This window comes from Rhagoletis pomonella, unplaced genomic scaffold (assembly GCF_013731165.1).
Source record: "Rhagoletis pomonella isolate Grant_MI unplaced genomic scaffold, Rhpom_1.0 Rhpom_scaffold_00144, whole genome shotgun sequence".
NCBI classification, from domain to species: Eukaryota; Metazoa; Arthropoda; class Insecta; order Diptera; family Tephritidae; genus Rhagoletis; species Rhagoletis pomonella.
This window is the reverse complement of record NW_023458698.1, coordinates 126253-136092: the sequence shown is the minus strand read 5'-3', so window position 1 is coordinate 136092 and position 9840 is coordinate 126253. Positions and strand designations below refer to the sequence as shown.

The 9840-nt window shown below is 34.1% G+C and overlaps 1 protein-coding gene across 1 annotated transcript in view; it reads right to left on the bottom strand.

Moving 5' to 3' along the window:
• Positions 1 to 5800: 5800 nt before the first annotated feature.
• The window catches only part of LOC118750117, a gene marked incomplete at its 5' end in the record, with an annotated part of 8251 nt that continues 4211 nt past the window's right edge, over positions 5801 to 9840 (bottom strand). Inside the window, 5 exon segments of the mRNA XM_036484851.1 lie at positions 5801 to 5841; positions 5912 to 6058; positions 6137 to 6287; positions 6590 to 6769; positions 7130 to 7252. Coding sequence (XP_036340744.1) covers positions 5801 to 5841; positions 5912 to 6058; positions 6137 to 6287; positions 6590 to 6769; positions 7130 to 7252 — 642 coding nt within the window.

The window sequence follows — 9840 nt, the reverse complement described above, 5'->3', positions numbered from 1 at the left end:
TTAAGGATTCAAACTATATACAACATTTAGAAAAATTCAAAAAAATTTCGTCCAAACTTCGAATTTTTTACTCTGAATTTTTAGAACAATTTAAGATACCGAGTTTTAAAGCAAATAATACTTGAGTATAGCTCACACTGTGGTTCCCGTTGATTTTTATACCCGAGCGCACTTGTGCACAAGGGTATTATAACTTTGTTCACATAACGATTGTTTGTAACAGGCAAAACGAATCGAGATAGATATAGACAAATGTATACATAAATGATCAGAATGAAAAGAGAAATCGATTAAGCGGTGACTGTCTGTCCGTCCGTCCGTCCGTCCGTCCGTCTGTGCACACGATAACTCGAGTAAAAATTTAGATATCTTAACGAAACTTGGTACGTGAACCTCTTTTGTGCGTAGGACGGATGGTATTGAAAATGGGCGAAATCTGACAATAACCACGCCTACCTCCCATATAACGGTAATTTTCAGAAATACGAAAACTGCGATATTTTAGTAACTACAGAAGATTATTCACTCAAAATTGATATTTACAATGAGTTTTAGACGAAAAATAAGAATATTAAAAAATTTTGGCAAATGGGCGTAGCCACGCCCACTTATGGTTACATGTGTATATCCTGGTAACCGCTACACCAATTTCTTCCAAACTTGGCACAGTTGTTGGTCCTGGTACAGCATACCAAATGGCCGAAAATTTTTAAAATCGGACAATAACCACGCCCACATCCCATATAACGGTAATTTCGAGAAATACAAAATCTTCGATAAATCAGTAAATATTAAAGCTAATTTATTCAAAATTGATGGTTGCAACAATTCTTTACCAATAAATACGTTTATGATAAAATTTTGGAAAATGGGCGTATAACGGTAAATTTCAGAAATGCTTGAAATTTCAATATTTCGAAATTTAAGGACGCTAATTTACTTAAAATGTATACATGCCGGCTTATCATGTAGCAGTAGCTTTCGGAAAGGTGGAAAACATATATTTAATACTTGCGCCGGGTATTTAATGTTCGGCTCTGCCCGAACTTAGACTTTCTTACTTCTTTTTTAAAAAAGTCTAGCTGGTATACAATAAACACCATATAAATTCAAATTTCAAACTTTGTACAAAAATTAGAAAAATTCTGCTTATTTTCACCAAAATTTCAAACTTTTTAATCAGAATTTTGGTATGCAGTTTTGTAGACCATTTCATTCTAGTATAATGAAGTGTAAGTTTCAAGCTGCTATAAAATCCCGTTAATTTTTGGCAATTTTTAAATGATGCTTTGGTTTCAAATAATTTTAAATATAATTTGTGGTGCACTTTTATTTTTGTTTCTAAAGATTTTATGTCTTGAGCAGTGAATTCACTTTGAAATAGGGTATCAATGATTTCTAATAGTTTTGTAAATAATTTAAAGTGTGCATTGTTTTCTGGTCATTTTTAGTTTGCTACTCTTGAGTCTGTACATCTCAATTGGCACCGAAAAATTGCCTACTTCCATTTCGCCAAACCAAAAAAGTTGCTTTCTACTGTTAATTGTTTGTAAGCTTAAAAATTTGTTGTCAATTAAAGCCAACAGAACCTTACATCTACTATATATTTGTGAAAGTATGTATGTGCCAGGTTGCAGTCTAAACGGACGGACAGAATCGATCAAAATTTTGACAGAGTATTGCCATGATACCTGGGCCTATAATAGGATGAAAAAACTTGGGATTTTTAATAAGCCATAACTTCCAGACCATAAGTCACACGAACTTGAAATTCGGTATGCAGACATATCAATGGTAGGTGTTTATACGAGGGTATATATAAACATATTTGTAAAAGGGGGCGTGGCACATCCCATTGGCGCGGAATTTTTTATCAACTATAACTTCGGAACCATAAGTCACACGAACTTGAAATTTGATGTGCAGACATATCAATGGTAGGTACTTATAGGAGGGATTGTATAAGCGTGTTTGTAAAAGGGGGCGTGGCACATCCCATAGGCGCGGAATTTTGTATCAACTATAACTTCGGAACCATAAGTCACACGAACTTGAAATTTGGTATGCAGACATATCAGTGGTAGGTGCTTATAGGAGAGAATGTATAAACGAGATTGTAAATGGGGGCAAGGCACATCCCATAGGCGTGGAATTTTTATCAGCTATAACTTCGGAACCATAAGTCACACGAACTTGAAATTCGGTATGGAGACATATCAATGGTAGGTGCTTATAGGAGGGAATGTATAAACGAGTTTGTAAAAGGGGGCGTGGCACATCCCATAGGCGCGGTATTTTTTATTAGCTATAACTTCGGAACCATAAGTCACACGAACATGAAATTCGGTATGCAGACATATCAATGGTAGGTGCTTATACGAGGGTATATATAAGTGTATTTGTAAAAGGGGGCGTGTCACATCCCATTGGCGCGGAATTTTTTATCAGCTATAGATTCGGAACCATAAGTCTGACGAACTTGAAATTAGGTATGCAGACATATCAATAGTAGGTGCTTAAAGGAGGGTACATATAAACGAGTTTTTTATCAGCTATAACTTCGGAACCATAAGTCTCACGAACTTGAAATTTGGTATGCAGACATATCAATGGTAGGTGCTTATAGGAGGGTATATATAAGGGAGTTTGTAAAAGGGGGCGTGGTACATCCCATAGGCGTGGTATATTTTAACAGCTATAGCTTCGGAACCATAAGGCACACGAACTCAAAATTTGGTATGCAGACGTTTCAATGGTAGGTGCTTTTAGGAGGGTATGTATAAACGAGTTCGTAAAAGGGCGCGTCGCACATCCCATAGGCGTGGAATTTTTAGCTATAACTTCGGAACCTTAAATCCCACGAACTTGAAATTTGGTATGCAGACATACCAATGGTAGGTGCGTATAGAAGGATACGTAAAAGCGAGTTTGAAAAGTGGGCGTGGCCCATCCCATTGGCTTGGAATTTTTTATCAGCCATAACTTCGGAACCATAAGTCCCACGATCTTGAAATTTGGTATGCAGACTTATCAATGGTAGGTGCTTATACCAGGATATATATAAACGAGTTTGTAAAAAGGGGCGTGGCACATCCCATAGGCGTGGAATTTTTCATCAGCCATAACTTCGGAACAATAAGTCCCATGAACTTGAAATTTGGTATGAAGACATATCAATAGTAGGTGCTTATATGAGGGTATAAATAAATGAGTTTGTAAAAGGGGCATGGCACGTCCTATAGGCGTGGAATCCTTTATCAGCTATAACTTCGGAACCATAAGTCACATGAACTTTAAATTTGGTATTCAGACATAGGTATCTATGGGAGGTGTTCCGAGTAAAGTATATATAAATGGGTTTGTCAAAGTATATGTACTCATCTATTAGATAACTGGGATATTTAAAACTGTGTTTTTTTTTAAACCTTACCGTCTTTAGATTATTTTGAAATGGAAAGATTAAATCGTTTTTTAATCCCGCGATGCTGGTAAATGAAAAAGGTTCATACATAATGAATAAAACTGCTTCCGAATTAAGCATTCTACAAGAAATATGCAGCTATACTAAAACAGCCAAGCGTATAGGCAGCTAAACGGAATGCACCGTAGTACACTAATTTTAATTTAGAAATTTGATCGTTACCCTAATCCACCTAATATTAATAATGGAACAAAATTTGTAGTACAAATTATGATCAATATATATTAGTTAAAGCACGATAAAGCTAAAAGTATGGCTCATAAGAATGCTTTAATGTAAACAAAGAAACTAGTTTGTGTCCTTTAAATTATGCTGGACTGAGTATTTGTATTACTGTTTTATATGTTTATTTGTTTACCCCGAACGACGTCGGGTGCTCTGCTAGTATGTCATAAACACATACGCCTTCTAAAAAGTCATGCATCAAATCGAAGTAAAAGTTTTCAGTAACATGAAAATTGTTCAATTCGTTTAATATGCATTCAGTTTTGATGCCAGTTTCTATAAAAGTTTGAGCTTGCAAATCAATTTCATTTGATATTCTATTTCCTATGCAACTTTTTTTTCAGTGCAATCTTTCTTCATTTCATGGTTACTTCTTTTACAAACTCTGCAATACCGCTTAGATCTAAATGATTGTACAAAACCCAAAAACGAATTTAAGCCTAAATTATCTCCCAAAACAAGTCCTAAAACGAAAAAAATTGTTTTGCTTCCTTTGGGAGTACGAATTTCGATTCCATTTTCTAAGCCTTTTAGTTCTTGCAATAAGTGGTAAAATACAGATTCGTGATCATAAGACTTGATAACATGTGAGGAAATAAATCTAAACGGAAAAATAAAATCTAGTTTTGATAGTAAGTAGTGAGGAATTGTCAGAAATGAATAATAAAAGGCACAAATAGATTCGACATGTGTTCCTAATGCATTATTTATCTGAATTTCATCCAAATACAAAAAAGGGTATTACAATATCCTCAGATAAAAAGTTTTTTTTAGTGTTTTGGCGAATATATCAGAATTTATAAAATTTGCAAAAGAGTCGTTACCCTGAAGTTCTCTTTGATTTTCAATCGTTAAATTGAGAACGTCAGGCAACTCAAAAAAAGATTTGATTTGAAATTGGATGTCATTAACATAAATAAAAAATTTTTTCGGAAAGAAAAATGAATTGCCTTTTACAATCTTTGATGAAAGTTCGTTTGATACAACAAAAGATTTTGGATCTTGATATAAATTCATGTCATTCAAAACTTTTAGAAAGCGGTACTTAGATTTTATTTGTTTAAACGGCTCAGCGCAAAATGAATAAGTACATTTTAAATCTTTTTCTATTTCTGGACTCACTGAACCGAAAACCAGTTGAAGCACATTTGAGATAGAGAAAAGCAAATTTTAAACCATATCCTGAATAACATTAACTTGATTTCTAGGCATAAACGACTGTGCATGCAGCTGAAGTGTTAACAAAATAGCCTGTTTTTTAAGACTTTCAATGCACTCATATCTGTTAAAACCTTCAGGTTGTCTAATAGCAGGTCTTCTAAAACTCATCAAATACGTTTTCTAAAAATAATGCCTGTGTCGCATTTGCACATGAAATATTATTTGATATTACCGGTCTTAGGGCATCTACTGTTTTTGCACAAGCTTCAGCTGTCACATTTGCGTGAGCTTTGCATAAATGTACTTTGAATGTGTTGTACTTCGAAAATAATTTGTTACAGTTATTCACTTTGCATTGTAATGAACAATTTCTCGAGACTAAATGGTCATATTTCAAGTGCTTAATTAATAAATCTACAGTATACAATTCTTTCTTGCATTTAACACATGGCTACATTTTTAAAATCAATTTTTTTTTTATAAATTTCTGAGTTAAGTACAAAGCGTTAGCAAAATTGTGAAAAGGTACACGTAAAATTATTTTTAATTCAAAACTTCGCCATATGTGTTTTATTCAAAAAACAGTTGGCATTTGTTGCTAATTTCCCATGAAATAAATCTATGGTTTACAATTCTTTCTTACATTTAAAACATGGATACATTTTAAGAATCAAAATTTTCGAATAAATTACTTTGACAAGTACAAAGCGTTAGCAAAATTGTCGAAAGGCTACACGGAAAATAATTTTAATTCAATACTGAGACATTTGTTGCTAATTTCGCTTGAAATGCAGTTAGGCTGTTAAGTTTGATGATTTTATACCATAATAAGTGTCAATTTCGTACAAACAACCACGGCAGTTGTGCAGCGATTGGATAAATTCAGCGTATTAAATATTTTAAAGCAGGTATCCAAGCAATTTGTGAAAGAATTTAGACAAAAAAAGATGTTATATCGAATGCATTCACACCTTCTATAATAACGAAGGGTTGAATTGCAAAGTTATTTGGAAAAAATTTTGGCAACAATTTCACTAATTTTACGTTCATAATCGTTAATTGAATATAAACGAAAAACAAAACTTTCTTGTGCGTCCAATAAAGTGATTTTCTTTTTCGCCACATCCAACGTGGACTTATACCAGGAAGTAGGAGGTAAAATAAATGGCAATAAGGTTGTTAGAATATAGTCTGATGAATATGTAATATACGATTAAGAAAAAAAATTAAATCACTAAATACTTAAAAAATTCGTATTTCATTACATACCGCAATTTTCAGCCAGATGCAAATCAGCTAATAACTTTTTGCTGTGCAGATTTTCTCGGTAGTATACCTCAATTTTCGTTTTAAAAGCTTCCCATTTGCTGGGAAGCATAAGCTCCTTGCCCGGATAGAGAATGTTGATATCAATTTTAAACTAACAATATAAAACAAAAGTTTGAATAAACACAATAATTAAATTTTTTTTTGTATGAACCAACAAAAAACAACTCGTGTAGAAAACAGCACTAACCGACAGGGTAAGACGATGTATTTTGAAAACGAAAAATTATACTTTGGATGGCAGAATGCCAAAACCGGTTCGTCCCCAAAAAACCAAATTGGACATGGGATAACGGAAATTGCTTTCAAATTACATTACACTAATTACTTGTACATATCTTACCAAATCAATAGCCCTGCTGTCGCAATATTTGGCCATTTCTTGAGAAATCTTACTGCATCATAAGTCATTAAGTCTCTGCGACGCAAATTATGAGTCTTATGCCATTTATCAATAACCGCGTTCCAATCTGAATAGTCTCTTTTTAATTCAGCCTTCAATGCAACCGAAATGATTTCGTCGAACTCGGCTTCAAAAGTTAAACTATCATCAACCGGTTTAGGCGATGCTGGTGTCTTTTCAAATTTTAAGCGTTTTGCCCTTCTATTAGTATATTTCGCATACAGTTTTGCACCAGGGTTTTTCCTACCATTCCGGGGAATAAAGTAAAATTCCTAAAAAGATAAATCGTTTCAAAACCAAGAAGTGAGAAAGTTTTTTTTTCGCTAAATGTCCTTTGGCCTTTACTTTCGCTTCACATTCTGAAGGGAAAATTTAAACAATTTGATTGATAATTGACGGGTAGTCTGAAGTTCTTATCCGAACTTCATTGCAGTTTGCTTCTTCCACTATCAACGCGATGAGTTGCTCTCATAATAAGGATAAGGCTTGTTGAATAATAAGGATCAATACTTAAAAGAACGGAAGATATTTACCAGTAGGCTTTTAGATTGATCGGATTTTCCAAATGAATCTGGAGTTGTACTTGATGTTATTGATTTCTCTAGCCAAAATTTAACTTTGGAATCCACACAGATGGTGTCGTCATCAGTGTTGAACTACCGAAATTTTTGATCATTTAAAAAGTTTATTACAAGCTGGTTTTAGGTAAAAAAGGCAACGAAATCAAAAATGTTACTGGGTAAAGTAATTTTAAAGGTCGGATTAAATGCCAAACTACCTTGACCTCAAGACCGGCATTCAAAGAAAGATCTTTGAATTTTAATTATTTTGGCTTAAGAACATCGAGCGGTGAATTTAAAAAAAAAAATATTTTAAATAATTTTTTGGTTTTTGCGACGATGAAAATAGATTTCTTGATGCAAGAACAACAAAAATATCTGTTAAAAAAAGTTCATTTCATACTGGTTTCAGGGACTTTTTAATTTTTTTTAAACATATAATAAATAAATAAATCTATATAACTCAAAGTTTATAACTTTGTAACAATCAAAAAAAGTCGTAAACTCTTCATCAATATTTCGTACTTCATTCAGAATTTTTTACGTTTTTCGGGGTATACAGTTTGGGGACAACGTTGATTTCTGAAAATCAATATTTTTTTTTACAACGAAATTGAATGGGCTATAAAACTGCATACCCAAAAAAATCTGGAAATTCTGAATAAAAAGTTATATTTTAATGAAAAGTTTATGATTTTTTTTATTGTTACTATATCATGGCTCCGACGGTCATATCCGCGTTGTTGATCTCCGTACACAAGGCGGCATACTAACTCGACCGCTCGTCAAGCTATGTTTCCTTCCAACCGCCTCTCCTACCGATTGCGCGAATACCAATCTCCAAAATCAACAGTCACCGCGCGCACACGAGGAAACGGCTAAACGGCACAAGGTGGTCGGCAACAAATAGACATTTATATATCGTATACAATTTTTAATTAAAAAATAAATACCAATCGAAAACAAAAGTTATTAAAATTTATATTAAAAAATAAAAATATTACATACGCAAGTAAATAATAAAACTCGAAAGAGAGTATTGCGGATACATTGTGTTACTATAAAGAAAAGTAGGTCAAAAACCGATCGACTATACGGTCACTTATATTATTCCATTTTTCGCGGGTATTAAAATAAGTACATAGGAAAAAACAATTTTATAAATTCTCGAGTTCACATTTAAATGCAAACGAACCAGTCTCCCGTCAAAGAACCGAAAACACCTCAATTGCTAGATATACCGAAAATGGTTGACGAAGATAAGCATCAAAACACCCCTGCAGAAGCTACACGCTAAAAAACAGGGTGCAAAGCAAAGAAAGACCAACGATTTTTCAGCCGCAAAAAGTGACAGTCTAATAAGATACTGCACTAGGTTTTCCGCAGCCCCTACACAAGACAATTCAGAATCAGTTCTGGAAGTAAAAACCCAAAGACTTGGTAATTTTTGGACACGTCTCCAATCGGCTTATGACGCCATAATTGAAACTGAGGATTCAGATTTACCTGAAAATTTTAAAGCCTCGGCTTACGCCAAATATGAAAATTGCTGAGACCAAAACGAAGAAACAAAGGCTATGATTCCCGATCAACTAAAATTAATAAATCCATTAAATGCACCTACTCCACCACCAAGAGTAGAGCTGCCCCAAATACAAATCCAAGAAGCAAGTTCAGGCACACATCTTAAAGTGTCAGAATGTGACACAGAAGTATTTCATGGAGGTTATGAACAATGGCCGTCCTTCCGGTACATGTTTACAGCCGTATACATAAACCATCCAAAGTTATCTCAAGCGCAAAAACTGTATCACCTCAGATACAAAACAAAAGGTCAAGCATGCGCTATAGTAAAACAATTCGCTCTTAGTGACGATAATTTTAACCTGGCTTGGGAAGCATTAAGATCACGATATGAGAATGAAAGAGTATTGGTCGACAATCAAATAACGATTTTAATGAATTTGCCAAAAATTCAAAAAGAAACAAGTGAAGAATTCATGAACTTACAGTCCACTGTATCAAACTGTTTGGCGGTTCTCGCGACACAAAACATTCCCACTGATAGTTGGGACCCTATTCTGGTAATTGTATGCGCTGCAACTTTAACAGAAAAATCGTTACTCTTATGGGAGCAATCGCTCTCATCCCGAAAAAAATACCTAACGTGGCAACAAATGAAAGACTTCCTCACTACCCAATTCGAAATCGCAGAAAGGGTAGATTAAAAAATAGCAAAGCCGAAAAATACACAGCTCGACCTCAATAAAAGCTATAATAGATCCCAAGCCAGTGACAATAATTTACATAATCGAAGTTTCAACAGAACTCAATCGTTCATCTCAGAACAAAACAAACGTATGTCATGCGAATTTTGTAAAGGAGGTCACTCATTAAGATCTTGCGAGAAGTTTAAGAAACTTACAACAACCGAACGATATAGTGTCGTTAAAAATAATAGACTTCGCTCAAATTGCTTCCCACACTCTCACCTGCAAAAAGACTGTGAAAGTAAATTCAATTGGCACCCTGAAATTGTGCATATGGAAACTGTGCATACGAAATAATGCATATGAAAAACCCGAAATAATGCATACGAAAAAACCGAAATAATGCATATATGCACAGTTTCGGTTGAAAACCGAAATAATGCATATATGCACAGTTTCCGTTGAAAACCGCAA